Below are 20382 nucleotides of genomic sequence, written 5' to 3'. Positions count from 1 at the left end.
AGAAAGTTCATGTGAGACAAGATTCAGCTCTGCTGAGTTTTTTATACTTTTATTTAAAACATATATATGTGTGTGTGAAAAGGTTCTTCCTCAAATCAAATTTTATCGTCACAGGGAGAAGATGATCTGCAGGATCCTGCTGCTCATCATCCTCACCTCACCTCACTCAGGAGCACCAGTTACTGCCATAAAAGACATCTACAGGAAGCGGTGTCTGAAAAGGGCTGGGAGAGTGGAGTTTGACTTGCTGGTTAAATAAAGATTAAAACCAGTGTTGGGTGTATTTAAATTATATTTAAATTATTTAAATTACTTTTCCACTGAAAAAGTAGAGTAACTAATTACTGTTCATTTTTAGGTATTTTAAATACAGTTACTTACAATGTACTTGCGTTACATTGTAAAATAACTAAACTTGCTGAAAATCATTATTTAATTTCAATAATTTATCTTCTAAAGGTAAAAATACTGGATATTCTTGTGTAATTACTACAGAATAATTTATGTTATACTTTGTTATTGCTACAGAAGAATATTTATTTTATTATTTTACATTTACAATTTTTTTTTCCTGTGGACCCTGTGACACCCCATTGAAGAGCCATAAGCTGTGGATCTCTTAAGATGTCGCTGTTGGGTTTGTAAGGCCATGTTACTAAATTTCTATCTTGTTCAAAGAGAAGCGATAAAACAAAGTTCTAAGCTAATCGACCTGAAGGAGAACACTAAGGTCGGTTGTTGTAAATTTTTAATAGGTTATGAAAAATATTTAAACGGTACGATCGGTCGTTTTTCATTGCGTTCATCATCTGTTTCAGTGAGTTTCAGACTACAGTCGTCTAGAAGGGAATTAAAAAAAAAAACCGTCGTGACGTAGCTACAGGGCGTGAGCGGCGAGCGCTTCCGTTGTCGGAAGAATAGTCGCCATTTGTTTGTCTTTTCCGTAAAGTTCAATATTTTGGACTTCTTGTGGAGTAAAGTGGAGAAAATCGGAGAGCAGTTTCAGAGTTTGTCTGTCTTTTTGCAGACTCCGAGTTTCTTCTGTTTCCGACCTGCAGATACGCAGTAAGTAATCAGCGCACATCTGAAGACGCCTGCATGCACATACCGTCGGTGACCTTTTTTGTAGCGTAATGTTACACCATAAAAAAGTTTAAAATTGATGTTGTTAAACTTAGTACATATATTCGAAAACTTTAAAAGGGTTTGAAACTTTGAAAACGTTTTCGATTCTTCTTCATATCAGAAAAAAAAATAATACATCCGTCTGTGCAGAAAGTGTCAGTTGTTTTAAACTCAACTACAGCTACATTAAAACGCACAAACGTTAATTCAAAAATAGTCATGCAGTCACGTTATTGATATCAGAGCTGAAATTAGCCAAGCTTAGAGCCGCCGAACAGAACCTTTCGTCAGAATGAAACCGAAAGTTAAGTTAGGTCGCCATTTTCTTCTTCGTGTCCTCAAAGGACACAGACTCACTTTAGTGTATGTAGAAAAAAGGAGAAATTGGTCAGATCATTAGTCCCACCTGTGGTAGACTAACATTTTCGAGTATCACGCTGAATATTCTGTGTCTGTTTTGAATATCGCGGTGTTATTTTGATTTAACCCTTGTATGGTGTTCGGGTCTGTGAGACCCGTGTTCAGTTTTTTTCAAAAGAAAAATTAAACAATTAATTATTTTTTCACGTGTAAATGTGTTGTGTCTTTCCACTCACTCCACTTGATTATAACTGATTTATTTATAACATTTTATATAAAAGAAAAACGAGAAGCACATTAATTCATAAATGTGATCTAACAAAGGTAAAGGGAAAAAATTAACCATGTTTGCTGTTCATATGTCTTGTAATTGGGATGAAGTAAACATCTGTTGAGTAATTTAACATAAAATTGTTTGATAGTGTTAATTTGGAAAGCCAAAACTCTAGCAGGTCCACCAGACCCATGAACACTGGCTGTGTAACAAAAATACGAACACCACACAAGGCAAGGCAAGTTTATTTGTATAGCACAATTCAACAACAAGGTGATTCAAAGTGCTTTACAGAGACATTAGAAACAAGAACAAATAAAAAGGGGTTAAGATCTTGACTGTTGGTAGTAGATTACAGTTTATGTAGTTACTAACATAAACAGCCTGAGTAGCCTGGCTGCACGGGAGTGCAAACCCAGTTTGCATGGCTAAAGTAAATGTGACCTGTGAATGTCCTCGGAGGCTTTGCCTTAAGCCGATAATGAGCTATCATTTTATTTAGCGCTTTTCATTATATTGCATTGTTCCTACCCTGTTTTTTTTTTTCGTTTCATACTTCTCGCTTAGGGACCCTAAAAAGCTTGACTGCATTTAGAGGCACTTCAAAAACAATCTGAGCTGCATGTATGTGTGCAACACTGCTCATAGTGTCTGTAAAGGTTCTCAGTCACCCAGGCCATCGTGTCATAATGTTTTCCGTTTCTTTAAGGTAAATTGCAAAATAAACAAAACCAAATCACATAGTTTGGTTTTGTTTATTTTAAACTGGTTCTTATTTTATTGTTTTGTGTACATTTTGCTTGTGAATAACTAAGTAGTAAATTTCTTTTGACTTTTATTACATCACTTACAGTAGACTCTTTAGAGCCACTGGTCATCGGCCTGTTTCAGCAGATGAATTTGATGCAGTAAGAGTTCAGTTGTTATTCTTTTTTGGTGATTTAAATCATATCTTTTGTGTTTTCCATTCAGAAACTGAGTGTGGATGGGCCCTGGTTGTTTGATCTCCTCTTCAGTGTGTTTTAAACTGCACCTTAGTGGGAGTGTGTGTAAAGCTCAGATCCAAGTGTGACTTGAGGTGATTCTCTTGGATCGCTCTTCTCTTATTAGCCCATCCACCCCCTGGTAAGCCATAGCAGTGGTATTTTAATTTGTATGTAAGAGCAGAATAATGTCCCTTACTTTTATTATTCATCTCTCTCTCTCTCGCCCTATGACAGCTGGGATAGACTCCAGCACCCCCCGCGACCCTGAAAAGGATAAGCAGAAGCGAATGGATGCATGGACATCACTATTAAACCAACCTCTTTATAACTTGAATCAAATTGTAAGTAGGGCTGCCACAAACGATTATTTTGATAGTCAACTAGTTACTGATTACTTTTGCGATTAGTCGACTAATCAGATCATGCATCCAATAGACATAAAACGTAGAGCTTATCGCACCAGCATCTGCTCTTATATAACTATCATTAGCTTACAGCTTGAAGTGTTTAACCCTCTGGGCTCTATCCTGGCCATTTGTGGCCACTTCACTTTTCTTTTGTCAACGATTTTCGTTCTGTTAATGCAAATGGACTTAAACTTCCCAGAGGTTTATATTTTTTTCAACATCAGCTCCTTAATAATGTCAATAATATACACTATACACCAAATTGTTCCTCTTGGCTAAATGGCCACGAACAAGCTGAGATGTTCATTTTTACTCTCCCTGCACAAAAATAACAATGCATTTTAATCAGTGTTGACGTGAATCAATAACATTTCCCAGACTCTACTATTAATAATACAAGAGATTTCAGTAGCAATGCAAATATATAAAATTGTGAGATTTGAGGTTGTCTTCCAGCTAGGGCAGTGGACAAACAAACTGGTGTTTAAAGGGTTAAAAATTTAAAAAGTAAGAACTATTTTATATTTATGAAAAGAAATGAAGTTAGTTAAAAGCTTTATGCAGAAAAAAATGGCAAAAAACATAAAAAAAACCATTAAAATAATAAACATTACAGACCTAATCTGTTGGTGGACATCTTTGGCCACGAACAAGCTGAAAGGATAGTTAAGGTATGTGCTAACAAAAAATTAACACAAGATGACAGTTTATTAAACTTTTAATGAAATTTGCAGATTGTTTCGGTGAAGTTTAATAAACTCAGCCGTCTGCTCCTTGCTGTCTAAAATATAACAGGACACCGGAGTATATTCTCGATCATCTCACACTTCTGTTTAATCAGTTTCCTTCTTGACGTTTATTCAGCTGTGTGAAAACTATAACTTTAATTACAATCAAACTGATTTACTCAGGAAAAAAAAAATACTGAAATACTGAAAGCCAAACAGTAACATTTTTAAGTTATCTAAGTGACTTATATATCATGTTTAACCTGAGTAGTGAAAGACTGCGGGGGTTTTGAAAAAGATGTGCCGGGAGTTCGCTGTTCTTGTCGGCTCAAGTGCAACTTGACCTCCTGGCCAGCTCGTCACTGAAAACATCGGAGCACTTTTGCAATTATGTGATGTCTTGATAAACTGAGCAGCTATTTGAAGTTTACACAGTTACATTCTCGCCTGAAAATATGTTAAATGTTTATTTTGTGACCAAGAAAGAGTAATAAGAGTAATATTAAAACCAAGTAGCTGCTGCCATTGTTGGAAACTGGAATTGGCTGGCTATGAATCCTGGGATAGGTTGGGCCACAAAGGACACACCTGACCGATCCTTCAAATCTGGGGAAGTGAAGGACAAATTTGGACAGCCTTCGTAGCGTTGCTGTAATCGGCCTTCAAATGCAGCCTCTGAGAGATGCAGCCCCTGAATTTGGACACAGCTATGATTCTGGAGACTGCTTCTTCTTCTTCTTCTGCGTTTAACGGCAGCAAGCATTCTTGTACATCCAGTGCTGCCATCTTCAGTTTCAGTCCATTTTTAAACTCTGAAGTCCTGCTGCTTATTCCTACGTCTTTCGGGAATTTACAAAGCTTCAAACGATGCGTCGACTATTAAATTAGTTGTCAATGATTTTGATAGTCGACGTAATCGTGGCAGCCCTAATTGTAAGTCAAACACAACTTCAAACCTTTTGAATCATTGGAGTTGCTATTCCCTGTGGTGGCTTTGTGTGACTCACCATCTCCCCACCATGCCTCTTGACAGTGTAATGTAAAAAATGCTGTAGGAAAAATTTTCTTATTCTGTGGTTTCCCACTTTAGGGCTCGGTCAACAATGTCGGGCTTCCAAGCTCTCCTTTTTTCAAGCTTCAGTGTGCTTCTCTTCGGTCCTGCAGTGGGTGAGTAGCTTCATTGAGCTCATTCCTGTCTGTGGCCATCTCCCCGTACTTCTACTTATTCAGCTGCTTATTAATTAGTGATATATATATATATATATATATATATATATATATATGTATATGTGTATATGTATGTATATGTGTATATGTATGTGTATATATGTATATACAGTGTTGGGGAGTAACGGAACACATGTACCGCCGTTACGTATTTAAAATACAAAATATGAGTAACTGTATTCCGTTACAGTTACCGTTTAAAAAGGTGGTATTCAGAATACAGTTACTTTGTTGAAATAAATGGATTACACTGCGGTACTTTCCTGTTTCATATTGTCGCGGGTCAGGACTGTTTGGGTTTTGTTTGACAGCTACGTTCTGTCGTTCCAGGCGGCAGCGTTACGGTTGCCATGGTTACAGGGCGATGCTCTCTCTCTCTTTCTGCGACTGTGTGTTTCCTGGGTGAGAGAGCGCCTTTTCGTTGTTGTTGTTGTGCTAAGCTAACAGGCAGAATGCTACAAGCATAGCTCTAAAGAATGTAGCATCATGGGCAGTGTAGTCCGTGTTGCAGGGAGAATGGACTGCCATACACGTTATGTGTCTGTGAGCGCTAGGAGGGAGAAAAAGGCGAGTGGAAAGGTACGAGTTGTCATCGAGCAAAAACGGGAGCTGGAAACATGTAAATATAATAATAACCACTGCAGCCAAGAAGAGTGCCTGACGAGCCCAGTTGTAAGTAAGCTATTAAGACTCGACTGTACACTGTGTTCGTGTTTTCCTCCGAAAACAATAAGTTCCGTTGGAGCAGCCTTTCAACGCCTCTCTCTGTCTCTCGCAAGAAAAATTGTCCCACACAACAAAGTAGAGCTATTTTTCGGCTACGAGCCGACAGGGACCCCGCCGTATTAGTCAGAGGTCCCTTTACTACAGTTCGGAGTCGCGGACCTTCAGTAATAGTAATAAATCACACAGCAATAGTACATTCACGTTGTTGTAAAAAGCATGATAATATATTAAGTAATCCAAAGTATTCAGAATACGTTACTGTCATTGAGTAACGTAACGGAATACGTTGCAGAATACATTTTGGGGCATGTAATCTGTATTCTGTAACGGAATACATTTTAAAAGTAACCTTCCCAACACTGTGTGTGTATATATGTATGTGTATATATGTATGTATATGTATATATGTATATGTATATGTGTGTGTATATATATATATATATATATATATGTATGTGTGTGTGTGTGTGTGTGTGTGTGTGTGTGTGTGTGTGTGTGTGTGTGTATATATATACATACATACATATACGTATATGTATATGTACAGTGTCCATTTAAAATGTTAGGCAATGTGCAAGTTAATACATAATGCTTTAATTTACATTTGAAACATATATATGGGGTGGCTGTAGCTCAGGTGGCAGAGCAGGTCAGCCACTAATCAGAAGGTCGGTGGTTCGATCCCACGCTGCATCCTGGCTGCATGCCAAATATCCTTGGGCAAGATACTAACCCCGTGTTTGCCTACTGGTGGTGGTCAGAGGGCCCGGTGGCGCCAGTGTCCGGCAGCCTCGCCTCTGTCAGTGCGCCCCAGGGCAGCTGTGGCTACAACGTAGCTTGCCATCGCCAGTGTGTGAAAGTGTGTGTGAATGGGTGAATGACTGAATGTAGTGTGAAGCGCTTTGGGGTCCTTAGGGACTAGAAAAGCGCTATACAAATGCAGGCCATTTACCATTATCATTTATACCTAAATATTCCTGTCAAAAACATAAAACTGACAAAAAATAAACATAGTCTTAGAACCATTTTAAATAAATACACAACTGTATGACAAATTTAAAGGAGCTGAGTAATTTCACCTATTAAAGTATCTGACAGTGTGAATTAAACTAATGACAAGTAACATTTACCTTTCCCACAACACAAATGTGTGATTATGTGTGATACACGAACAAGAAAAACAACCGGCAAATTCAGATATGCCTTCTACCTTGGACTTATTAAACGCTATTCGTTTGTTCAAGCAAGAGTTCCATACTGAAATGGGCGGAATTATGTCAGCAATAGGAGCTGTTCAAGTCGATATACAAAAATGTGGAGGGCGAATTGACGAGGCTGAAAAAAGAATCTCTAACGCGGAGGACGAAATCACCTTATTGAAAAATGATATGGAAAGTCTTGAAAGACAGGCTAAATTTCTTTCCAAAAAGGTGGAGGACTTGGAAGGAAGAAGTCGGCGTAATAATATTCGGATCCTCGGCATTCCTGAAAAAGAAGAAGGTACAGATCCACGATCTTTCATGGAGAAGTTTATATCGGATACTTTGAAAATTCCCCCTCCTGTCTTGGAGAGAGCGCATAGGATAAATACAAGGCAAAGCTCCATTGCAAACCGATCGAGAGCCTTTATAATTAAGTGCTTAAGCTACAGAGATCGAGAAGGCATTTTGAAAGCCGCTAGGACAATAAAGGAATTGTCGTATAAGGACAACAAGATAGCCTTCCTGCCGGACCTACCTGCAGAGACATATAGACAACAGCGCCAGTATGATGGTGTGAGGAAGAAGCTGCGGGAGATTGGATTATGGAAACACAGGATCATTTACCCGGCGAGGTTGCTTTTGACTAACGAGGAACGTACGCAGGTATTCGATACTCCAGCGGACGTGGACGTCTACATTAAGAGCCTTGAACAAGCACAAAATGCCTGATAAGGCATATGATGGTAGATCAACAACTTTGCTCTAAGTGTATTTACGCACTCTAATGGAAAGAACAATTTATTATATTGCCAAAGGATTACTACATAATGTTGGGCTAGACATTGGCTATTTTGTTTTCTTAATAAGAGTTACTAGTAATTTCACTTATTGTGTTAAATGTGGGAGAGTTAAAACTTGATAAGGTGGATTTATTTCTATTGTCAATATGTATATATATTTTTTTCTTTTTTTTTTCTCTTTTTCTTTTTTTTATGTAACAACTGTTGCTAAACGCGGGTAATTAGTTCCTCGGCTTAGAGTGGTCATGTTTCAAGAAGAGAACGGAAGTATTTTTGGGGTTAAGGGATACCTGTATGTTCGTATTCAGGCTGGGGGGTGGGAAGGGTTGCTCTCTCAAATCGATAAATGCTCAACATGGTATAATATCTTTCCTTTTTTTTTTCTCTGTGTATATATATGTGTGTATTTAGTTAATAGTATAGGTTAATATAAGTGAATATACATGACAGAAGTCCTGATTGACTGTGCTTCTTGGAATTGTAGAGGTTTGCGCACGTTAGTAAAAATAAAACAAGTCATTAGTAGGATTAAGAATTTAAAGGCCAAAATAGTGTTTCTACAAGAAACTCATATGCTAGATAGTGAGACAAATAGAATGAAACGTAGATGGCCCGGTCAAATATTTTCAGCGCCCTACTCCTCCAATTCCAGGGGCGTCATGATAATGATTCATAAATCTATACCTTTTCACGTTGAGCACGTGATTAAGGAAAGCAATGGACGTTTTCTAATAATACAAGGTAATCTACTCTCCACTAGACTAAATTTAATTAATATTTATGGCCCAAATGAAGATAATCCAAACTTTTATAGCAATTTACTTCTTAAAATCTCAGACTTACAAGGTAAATGTATAATTGCTGGGGACTTAAATTGTGCTCTGAATCCACAGAAGGATAAATCCTCAGGCATGGATAATACTCACAATAGAACACGAAAGGTGATCAGGCAATTTATGAAGGAGTTAAATTTAATTGATATATGGCGAGATCAAAATCCAACCAAATTACAATATTCTTGCTGGTCAGGTACACATAAAGCCTACTCTAGAATAGATTACTTCTTGGTATCAACTGAGTTGGTTCATTTTATAAAAGATTGCCAGTATAAGGAAATAGTAATTTCGGACCATGCAGCCGTTACTTTGACTTTCATAGAACCAAAACTGATCAAGACTCGATTTGAATGGAGGTTTCAACTGAAGTGGATGCAGGATAAACAGTTTCTTGATTATTTAGGTAAGCAAATTAATGAATACTTTGAATATAACTCAGATCAAACATCGGCAAGTGTAAGATGGGAAGCCTTTAAAGCATACTTAAGAGGGCAAATTATAAGCTATATTAGTAATAAAACAAGAGAAAGAAATCAAAGGATAAAATATCTGGAAGTAAGAATAAAAACGTTAGAAGAGATTAGCTTTCAATCAGGTCAAAACAATGAGTATATTGTAAAAGAACTATTACTGTTGAGAACGCAATATAATGAAATGACAAGTGAAAAAGCAGCTGTTAATTTATTGAGATTAAAGCAACAATTCTATGATCAAGGAGAAAAACCCAGCAAACTCCTGGCATGGCGTATAAAAAAGATGGAATCTGAAAAGGCAATTACAAAACTTGAAAATTCAAATGGTAATACTATAGTAGACCCATTAGAGATAAATAATGCATTTAAAATGTTTTATGAAACGCTATATAACTCTGAACTCAATAATGTAACTAGAATGCAATCTTTATTTCTAGATAAACTTGAAATACCAAAAATTTTAGAAAAAGACAAAGAAAATGTTGACAGGCAAATTAGTATATATAAAATTATAGATGCAATAAACTCCTTAAATGCTGGTAAAACAGCTGGTCCAGATGGATTGCCAATTGACCTTTACAAATATTTTAAAGATAAATTAGCACAGCCCCTCTTAGATATGTATATAGAATGTTTTAATAATGGCAATCTTACTGACTCATTAAGGAAGTCTCTGATAATACTGCTTCCTAAACCTGGAAAACTAAATAACAAGTGTGAAAATATGCGTCCTATAAGCTTAATTAACACAGACACTAAAATTATTTGTAAAATTCTTGCCAAAAGATTAGAAAGTATTCTTCCAGTTATTATAGGAGATGATCAAAATGGATTTGTTAAACATAGACAGGGTTTTCATAATGTAAGACGAGTCCTCAACATTCTTCATAATCAAAGTGAGCAGGACGATACAGCCATTCTCTCGCTTGACGCGGAGAAGGCTTTTGATAGAATTGAACGGTCATATCTTTTTGATGTCATTGTTAGATTTGGGTTTGGAAACATATTTCTGCATTGGATCAAGCTATTACACTGTCAGTCTGTGGCTCAGGTTAAAACAAATGAGATGATCTCTGAACAATTTGATATTAAAAGAGGGTGCCCGCAGGGTTCACCTTTATGTCCACTCTTATTTCTTTTAGCTATTGAACCTCTGGCAATAGCTGTTAGAAACAGCAGACAAATACAAGGTGTTAGGATTGGTAGAAAGGAGCATAGAATTGCTTTATTTGCTGATGATATCATAATATTTTTAAAGCAATTAAAAAATTCTGTGCCCACTGTAAAGGATTTAATAGACCAGTTTGGGGTTTTCTCAGGGTATAAAGTTAATGTAACAAAATCGTCATTAATGTTACTTAATCAAGGGTACATTCAAAATGTAAGTCAGAATATATCTGGCTTCACTGTTAACTCTGAATTCATCTATCTAGGTATTAAAATAGTTCCTTCATTAAAAGATGTGGTGGTACTTAACTATAATATAATACTACAGAAAATTTCCAAAGATTTGGAGCGTTGGATAAGTCTACCACTATCTATTATTGGAAGGATAAGCGTTATTAAAATGAATGTATTACCTAAACTGTTGTATATGTTTCAAAATGTCCCACTGGCTCCTCCTGCTGGATTATTTACTAAATTAACATCACTAATCAGAGAGTTTATCTGGAACAAGAAGCAGCCACGTATTCGTTTGTCTTTGTTGTACCTTCCCTTTGATACAGGGGGGTTGAAATGCCCCAACTTTTACTGGTACTATTTGGCTAGTCAATTAAGGACAATAAGATTTTATTTTTCATCCCAAAATACCCCGTCATGGGTGGGGATGGAAGCAAATGCTCTTAAAATGCCATTAAATTTGTACTTATATTCTGCGAAATCCAAACAGTTAAAGAAAGAAACAAATAATCCTATAGTTCAAAACATGATTGAAGTCTGGTTTACAATAAAAGAAATGATGAATATTAAGAACAATCTCTCTCAGTTTAGCCCCATCTGGGGAAATGCCTTATTTGTACCAGGAAAGTTGGATGCAGGGTTTCAGGATTGGGCAGTAAAAGGTGTTAAGAAAGTGGGTGATCTCTTTTGTGATGGAGTAATGGTCTCATTTGAGGATTTAGTCTCAAAATTTCAAATCCCCCAAAAACACTTTTTTAAGTATTTACAAATTAGAAGTTTTATTTCATCTATGCAAAATAAATCCCTTAATTTTCCCCAATTAAGTAAGCTAGAGGAGTTTATGGTGAAAAAAGGTGGTAATAAAGGTTTAATTTCAACATTTTATAATTGGATTGTTTCTGCCTCTTCAGAAACATCAGTTTCTAAGTTGGAAGCTTGGAGAAAGGACCTAAATATCAATATTTCTGAGGAGACATGGAAGTTAATTTGCTTAAAAGCACAAAAACAATCGATTAATAGTAATTTAAAATTATTACAATACAATTGGATTATGCAAACATATGTAACACCGGTGAAACTGAATAAATATAATAATAGAATACCAGATACATGTTTTAAATGTGGAGAAGCCCGTGGAACATTTTTTCATTGTATATGGGAATGTAGAATTGTTTGTGCCTTTTGGCAGGAGGTGATGAACAAAATAAACCAAATTTTAAATAAAAAGATCACTTTAGACGTAGAAATGATGCTACTACAAGTGTATCCTAAAAATATTAAATTAACAACCTATCAAATTAAGTTTATGGATTACTGTACATTACAGGCAAAACGTATGATTGCAATAAATTGGAAAACATCAGTTCCTCCTGCTATTGGCGCTTGGATAAACTCCTTGACACAGTGTATGGAAATGGAAAGGATTACGTACTTTCTGAAAAATAAGTTAATATATTTTGATGAAATTTGGAAGCCATTTAAAAAAATTTTAAAAGTAGTAAATATAGAACAACTTATGTAGGAGAGTGGAGTAGGAGGAAATTGTTAGCATTGTGCATGCTATTTTTGTTTGTTCCTATTGATTATATTTTCTTCTTTCCCTTTTTTTTTCTTTTTCTCTTGAATTATGTATAAATGCCACATATGGTACAATTGTATATATATTTCATTTGAGCTTGTTTTTTTTTCTTTGTTCGGAAGAGAGCAGAGCGGGAGGTGAGGGTGGGGGAAAAGGGTTTCTACTACAACAGCATATTATGGGAAACTACCTTTGAATGTTGTTGAAAAAGTAATAAAAATATTTAAAACAAAACAAATGTGTGATTATTTTATCAGCTCTTCAGCGCTTAATCATCCTGAGTTCTAACTGCAAATGTCACCTGAAAAAAAAAATCAGTAACAGTTTCAAAGAAATAAATAGTAGTTAAATCATATCTATTTGACAGTCTGATTAATTTTAAAATATGATCACAAAACCCTCTTTCAGGTTAAAAAGCCAAAACCCTGTGAGGGGAGTAAATGAATTATAAAAGTATGATTTTTCTATTGTTTACTTTTGGCAGTTAACTGCATCTTTTGTGATTGTTGCCACTTGGAGTCTAAATGTATTCTAAATGCCAAACGAGGTGAAAATCTACTACTGAAAATCTCAGACGCATTAAGGTCTCGGTGACTTTGACCTCAAGGTCAGGGTTTATGAAAATCTTGTGAATGCATTAACTCAAGTAGGAATTCACCTCCACATGGAGAAGGGGTTCATAGTTTGTAGCCATTTAGCCAGTAAGTGAAAGTCTTGGAATATTGTGGACTAAGAGCATGTTTTAGCATCTTTTACTTGTTGATGGCATAACTCCTAATTTATTCCCTGTGTGTTTCCTTTTTTACTCCTGCAGGTCAGAATGAATTCACCGTGAGTGTAGAACAGGATGTCTATGAGGCAGAAGAAAATAGTAATATCACAATGACCTGGTTTTTCCCCGTTGACACTGACAGGAGTCCCGACCTGCATGTAGACTTGAGGACCATGAAACTGATTGGTAGCATTTACTATTACAGCACTAGGTTTCAAACTGAACCTGATATAGATGAGATCTACAAAGGACGACTGCAGTGTGATACACAGCTCGCCACGAAAGGACGACTGCAGTGTCTCTTGACTGATCTGAGGCTCAGTGACACAGACACATATCAGTGCATCGTTGTCCTTAATGGGAACACTAGCTACAAACCATGTGTCCTCAATGTTACAGGTAAGATGACATACCTGGCTCCTCTGTTGATATGCTGTACAATAACCCTGTAGTAATCACTCATTTATAATTCATCAGTTGATTAATGGATTATACCCAATATACATAATTCTTTTTAGCATGAATCTGCTGCAATAGTCACCAAGCAGACATTCTGGCAAGAATGATAGTTGCTGGTGAGTTAAACACGTGTAGGTTATTGAATTGGCGTCTGAGGATTTTGATTGCTTGAGTGGGAAATGAACATCTCAATCTGTAAAATTACATTATATGATAGTGATTATGTTTCATATTACACATGAAATTTGATATAAATATAATTCCATACATTAAGACAAAGATGAGGATAAGAGTTTAGAGGTCATATGTAGATGAAAGTATGAAGTGCTGCAGTATTTTATACTTGCTCACTCAACAAGAGAAGAGTAAAGATGTGTGGTCAAATAGTGAGAGGTAAAGATGACATTGCAAATATGTCTAAAATGTATTTTTTTAATATTCAGGAATTACAGTATGTTGTGCAATTGATTTCCTCCAGCTTCTCTATGAAAAGTCTTCTTTTAAGCTACTAAATGTTCCCGTTTTTAACTAGTCACTAATTTTTTTATTAATTTTTTTGTCCTCAGACGTGTTCTCTTCATGTTCCTTTCACTCATATTTGTGCAATGTCTTTACAGCAGCCTCTGAAGAACCTGCCGGAAAAACACCAAAACCAGCGAGCCGGAAAAGGATCTGCATGTATTTAACATTGGGTTTGTTTACACTCACTTTGTTTGCACTCACTTCACTTGCACTTTACTCAATATTTAACAAACGTTGAATATAATGAGACAGATTTACAGACTACCTCATAGTACCAAATCTGTATTTACTTGAAGCAGCAGTCCATTACAGATTACTGTTCCTTATACCTCACTGTAATGACACTGCTGCCAGTGTTACATATAAGCTGCTGTTAAAGTCCCTCAGAGCTGGACCACAAAGCAGTGCACGTTTACATCACCCTCCACAATCTTCTGCATTTAAAAAATACCTTTTTTTTTTTTTTACCAAGACTTGAAGGAATGACTTTATGCTATCCCTACCAGCTTATTCCCAATTTGTTAGTTTTAGCCTTGAAACACATGGAAAAGAAAAGCTTGCAATGAAAAGCTATGTGTAAAAAAAACAAACAAACAACAACAACAAAAAACTCTAGTTAGAATTTAAAAAATAAACAAAAGAAACCACTATTAATCTCAAACCTTCATCAAGTTGCTTCATCTTGATGTCAAGCAACATCTATGCAAACAACTATTCTTAGGATGTTTGTGTTTAGGAACCAGTAATATGATAAATCAAGCTGCAAAAACTAGCTCCTGTGCTGCTTCTCAACAGTGCTCAGGATTCCACATAATTGCAGAAAAAAAATAATTTAGGTAAGGCAAAAATATGTTTATCATTAATCAAATGCCATGAATTGTGAACTCGATGAGCTTTTAGGCCATGGATGTTCTTTTCTTTCATTTATTGGGAAAATTTATGGATATTTCATAGCACTTTATATTTACATGATAAATAGTAAAATTAAAAACAAAAGAAACCCACAAAAACAACCCCTGTTGACTACTACCTCAAAATAATAAGTGAGCAATCACTTAGGGAAATTAATCCTTAACTGTGTCATTTTAAGTATTTCTCTTTCTCTTGGAAAGAAACTACAACTTTGAGCCATTGTGTAAGCTAGCTCCAGCCACAAACATGCACTGGAACATGACTAATCCAGCACTTTATTCTCAGGGTTTCATTCAGGTGAGGTTTTCTTGAAAGAGAAGAAAACATGGTGGGGTGAGGTGGCTGTAGCTCAGGTGGTAGAGCAGGCCATCTACTGATGGAAAGGTTGGTGGTTTGATTCCTGGCTTCCCTTAGTCTGCATGCCAAATGTCCTTGGGCAAGATACTAACCCCAAATTGCTCTCCGATGCATCCGTCGGAGTGTGAATGTGTGTGAATGTTAGCTATGAAGCACTTAGAAAAATGTGCTTGTGCAAATGGGTGAATGCACAAGTTGTGTAAAGCGCTTTAAGTGCTCAGATGAGTAGAAAAGTGCTATATAAGAACCAGTCCATTTACCATGTTGCCAGCTAAACCACTTGCTGATGATCTGTGAAGCTCCCTCAGTTTGTATTAACACCACTTCATAAACATTTCATCTTCTATGCAGCAGTTTATATTTTATGAAGATTTATGTCAGCCTCTGGTTCAAAGGTCAGCATAGTGAAGGTTGCTGCTGGTCACAGGTACGAATGAGGGTGTCAGAGTTCAGCAAATAGTTGTCCAATCAGCATTTAGCCAGTGTTGACCTGAATAGTAATGTTTAAACCAATTATTTTACTTGACATCTTTTTACCTCGTATCATCAAGTTTACATTGTTAAAAGAACCGTTCATTCTCGTTTACCTCTCTCTTTAATTAGACTGCTCTTAGCAACAACCTAGCCATGGATGTTGCATTTATTGTGTGTCAAATACCGGCACACACTCTGAAAGTTTTTTGTGTGACCAAGTCTTTGTCATAGTGTTGTAACCGATGTGTCATCAGTGTTGGTATTTCAAAGAAAAGTAGCAGGACCACCGTAAAGTGTCCTGCTAGGCCTTCTTAGTGTGCTGTTTGAGTTAGGTAACACACACAGGAGCATAAACCAGTGAAAAATATACTATAATCATTGAGGTTCAAACATGTGAGGGGTAAATTAGTAACACTCCAAGGATATGACTAATGCAAATTGAGTTACACTACTGTCTTAAATTCATCTAATAAACTACATTAAAATAATGACTTTATTTACAGAGCACATTTTAAAACCCATGTTACAAAGTATTACCTGCAAGGGAAAACCTAAAAACAGCAGATTTTGTTAAAGAAGTATGATGTTCTCACCTGTGATCTTAAAACATCTGTCCTTAAATGTTCAAATTGCAGTATCAACTAAAATTGATGTGCTGTGTGTCACTTGTCAGTTAACTGATTTTTTTCTTCCCCCCAAACACTATGAAGGTAAAGTCAGCATTATCTCCTTCTTTCATAAAAGGTCATCCAAGCTATTCTTTGCTACAGATAAATGAGTACTCATAAGTCACTGAAGCACTTTTCGTTCATACAGATCACACAGGGGCAAAATACAGGCTGTGGGCCGCCTCAGTTAAGCCCCGCACATCTTGAAAGAAAAAGCAGAATCTCCACATAATCAAAATGAGCTGTAGTGCCAACATTGTTCATGTGCATTCAAAGGAAGGAGTTCCCAGATATTCTTAAAAATATTACCAAGTCACACTATATAGTGTTTGTGGAAATAAAAAAGGGGGCATGTGTCAGCTTTCTCTTCACTAAATGTTTCATCACTTGGGCAAACTCACACTGTGTCATGTACTGCAGTTTGTGATGGCGATCTTCATTCTGCTGCACAGTGTGCCAGCCCCTGCTAACTGGCCAGTAGTGATTGAGTTTTTAAAATGAGAACTCTGGGACTGATTCATTTTAAATTCATTTTCATGTTTGGAAATTATTAAACTTCTGATTATTCCCCTCACTAGGTTTACAAAAAATGATCAGTGTATCACATTATTGCTACAGGTTAAACATGGAAAAATCATCAGTGTCACTAAGGTGATCAATTCTGCTGGATGGTCAAATCGCACCTCCAGGCATATGTGGTTGCACTGAACAGGGATCTTCCCCTTATCAACAAGTGGTTTGCTGGACGATGATTTTTGTCCAAACAGTGCATTGTTCATCCAATAAACTACGTTACCAAATCTATTTTCAAGAGATATTACAGACAGTGAAGCTAAGATACCAAACATTGGAACTATTGGAAAGTCGAGTTGTTTTTAAATGAGTCAGGGCTCAGCTGTATTTGTGCAGAGCTGCAATTCTTGATCTGTGTTTTTTTCTGCCTTTTTCTATGCTGCATCACTATTGCTGAATATAAAGTGCAACCTGAAGTTGACTACTACCTCAAAATAATAAGTGAGCAATCACTTAGGGAAATTAATCCTAAACTGTGTCATTTTAAGTATTTCTCTTTCTCTTGGAAAGAAACTACAACTTTGAGCCATTGTGTAAGCTAGCTCCAGCCACAAACATGCACTGGAACATGACTAATCCAGCACTTTATTCTCAGGGTTTCATTCAGGTGAGGTTTTCTTGAAAGAGAAGAAAACATGGTGGGGTGAGGTGGCTGTAGCTCAGGTGGTAGAGCAGGCCATCTACTGATGGAAAGGTTGGTGGTTCGCTTCCTGGCTTCCCTTAGTCTGCATGCCAAATGTCCTTGGGCAAGATACTAACCCCAAATTGCTCTCCGATGCATCCGTCGGAGTGTGAATGTGTGTGAATGTTAGCTATGAAGCACTTAGAAAAATGTGCTTGTGCAAATGGGTGAATGCACAAGTTGTGTAAAGCGCTTTAAGTGCTCAGATGAGTAGAAAAGTGCTATATAAGAACCAGTCCATTTACCATGTTGCCAGCTAAACCACTTGCTGATGATCTGTGAAGCTCCCTCAGTTTGTATTAACACCACTTCATAAACATTTCATCTTCTATGCAGCAGTTTATATTTTATGAAGATTTATGTCAGCCTCTGGTTCAAAGGTCAGCATAGTGAAGGTTGCTGCTGGTCACAGGTACGAATGAGGGTGTCAGAGTTCAGCAAATAGTTGTCCAATCAGCATTTAGCCAGTGTTGACCTGAATAGTAATGTTTAAACCAATTATTTTACTTGACATCTTTTTACCTCGTATCATCAAGTTTACATTGTTAAAAGAACCGTTCATTCTCGTTTACCTCTCTCTTTAATTAGACTGCTCTTAGCAACAACCTAGCCATGGATGTTGCATTTATTGTGTGTCAAATACCGGCACACACTCTGAAAGTTTTTTGTGTGACCAAGGTTTTTTTTGCTTTTACATTACAACCCTTACCTAGCAAACCTTAAAATGAGAGAATAACTAACTCAAACTGAATTGCACTGCTATTTTAAATAAATGTTATATTGCACTTTCAAAAACCTTGATGAAAGGCAGGCCACAATCAATCACAGTAGTAGTATGATAGCAGGCTATGCCATGAAATGCAAAACGGAGTATTAACATTTATGTGACTTCTTGCTGCTCTTCAATTACTTTGTTGTTGTTGTAAACATTATGAGTTATGGAATGGATTTGTGCGGTTTTCTGCTTTCTTTGCCAAACAAATTGTACAGTGTGTCCTTTGCAAAAGGAAGATAATAAAGGTAGTGAACACCTTTCTTCAATATTTACGAATTTGAACAATTATTATGGCAGCTGCCATTGGGCCACTCAGGGCATGCTTTATCAATTAGAAGCTTAAGAAAAAAAACCCATTTAACCAGTGAACAAACATTTTAACTGAAAGTCATGTCTTTTACATTATTGGATCCCAAATAGATATATTTTTTCTTCTTAGTTTCTTTGTTTTAAACAACCTCGAGTTTACTGACAGAAAGCTGATCAGTGACCAGCTTTAATGGGATGTGGAGATGGTGAAGGTGCACTGCAAAGAGGTCAGACTCTGAGGGTCCTGATATTGCACTGTCTTTATAACACTGTAGACACTTGAAAATTAATGACTGTTGTGTTGGCTGCTGCTAGTTCGGTGCTAATGCACAGAATCCCACTAAGATGCTAAATGTAAAACACGACATCCAGAAATGGCTTTTAAAAACGTTAAAAAGACAAAGATCAACAACTTAGAAGTGCCAAATATGTTGGCACAGTCTGTTTTTTTTTTTGTTTTTTTTTTTGTTTTTTTTTTACTTAAAATAGATCAATAGTTCAATAGCATGTATTTGTGGTACAAATACAGTAAATGCCTCCCATTTTGAAACTGGATTTATTCTGCTTTTCTTTTCCTGTTTACATTTTTATTAAACAACATTTTGAATAATCAGGCCAAAGTATGTAAAAGTAATCACAATGATATAAAAGCTCTAGTTTCAAAGTTGATCATTTCAAGCACATAAATGTGCGCAAAAGCACACTCACCAGCTGTAAAAATGGAGGGTGGGTTTAAAGGGGGACGGGGCTAAAATATCTTATCTCAGAAACAGGATAAAGTGAGGGATGGATTATTTTGAACTGTGATTCATGCAAAACTCCTGCAGTGAAGTCCAAGAAGGAAAATATGGAGCTGGGCATGTGTCGAAGAGGTCTCCTTGTATATATGTGTGTATATTAGTTAGCTGGTTTCAGTGATTATATATGTGTGTATATTAGTTAGCTGGTTTCAGTGATTATATATGTGTGTATATTAGTTAGCTGGTTTCAGTGATTATATATGTGTGTATATTAGTTAGCTGGTTTCAGTGAGTCTGTATTCATTTCCAATAATTTGTGTTTTTGTTTAACTGGAATACAACATGTATGTTATAGGCTGATTCTTAAAGCTCTTTTCACATAGGAAGAGCACGCCCTGTGCTGACTGCTAGGTTTAGTAAATGAGACAGAATTTGTATTGAGCTGATCGCTGCACTCTGCATGTCCTGTGTGCTGTGGTTTGTCATTCTGCATTTCTATCGATGTCACACCATGCTACACTTTGCTTTGTGCAGCAGGAAACCATCATCCCACAGCACAAGCCTTAAGAAACAATGTGCAGCAGAGGACATGATACTTCCTAGTAAAAGCGCTTTAACAGTGTATGTTGTATATACTTCCATTGTATAGCCACGTTTGTACCCATTTGGGAGGGAAATGAAAAAGAGAAATAGTGTACAGCTCACATATGCCATGTCCTGTACTCTTTTAATAAAAGCTTCTGTTAAATTTGGAGAAAATGGTTCTGTGTTTGTTTGTTTTTCATTGATTGTTTTTTGGTCGTGAAACTGAATCTTACACTGTACACAGCATGAGACGTCTTTTAAAAAGATTCCTCCACTGCGATTGCTCACAGCTACCCTAAGGTACCCCTGAGCAAGGTACCGTCCCTACACACTGATCCCCGGGCGCTGGATTGGCGGCTGGCTGCTGCTTTACTGAGTGAATGGGTTAAATGCAGAGAGGAATTTCCCTATGGGGATTAATACAGTATAC

General features: G+C 36.7%; 2 protein-coding genes across 5 annotated transcripts in view; both read left to right on the top strand.

Moving 5' to 3' along the window:
• Positions 1-20382, top strand: part of LOC146674054 (protein NLRC3-like) — a 176731-nt gene that overhangs the window by 96979 nt on the left and 59370 nt on the right. The gene's annotated exons all lie outside the window — the stretch shown is intronic.
• Positions 879-14436, top strand: LOC146674058 (programmed cell death 1 ligand 1-like). 3 transcript variants are annotated; one of them, XM_085393746.1, is made up of 6 exons: positions 879-1065; positions 2732-2884; positions 2980-3086; positions 4971-5047; positions 12939-13295; positions 13415-13965. In XM_085393746.1, the coding sequence occupies exons 4-6, from the start codon at positions 4984-4986 to the stop codon at positions 13417-13419; spliced, it is 426 nt and encodes a 141-aa protein (XP_085249872.1). In that variant the 5' UTR covers positions 879-1065; positions 2732-2884; positions 2980-3086; positions 4971-4983; the 3' UTR covers positions 13420-13965. The 3 variants fall into 3 exon arrangements, 1 of the variants encoding a protein (XP_085249872.1); XR_014909047.1 differs by lacking the exon at positions 13415-13965 and adding an exon at positions 13976-14436 and having other exon boundaries at positions 887-1065; XR_014909046.1 differs by lacking the exon at positions 13415-13965 and adding an exon at positions 13973-14427 and having other exon boundaries at positions 889-1065.

Source organism: Rhamphochromis longiceps, linkage group LG3, assembly GCF_057381845.1.
Source record: "Rhamphochromis longiceps isolate RC_006_pf linkage group LG3, R_longiceps_female_GT1.1, whole genome shotgun sequence".
NCBI classification, from domain to species: Eukaryota; Metazoa; Chordata; class Actinopteri; order Cichliformes; family Cichlidae; genus Rhamphochromis; species Rhamphochromis longiceps.
This window is presented reverse-complemented; position numbering and strand designations above follow the sequence as displayed.

Excerpts from the sequence above, each read along its gene's own strand:
- LOC146674058 (XM_085393746.1), top strand. The coding sequence starts at position 4,984 with ATGTCGGGCTTCCAAGCTCTCCTTTTTTCAAGCTTCAGTGTGCTTCTC. Across the intron at positions 5,048-12,938 it reads TCTCTTCGGTCCTGCAGTGG|GTCAGAATGAATTCACCGTG; the intron begins GTGAGTAGCTTC and ends TTACTCCTGCAG.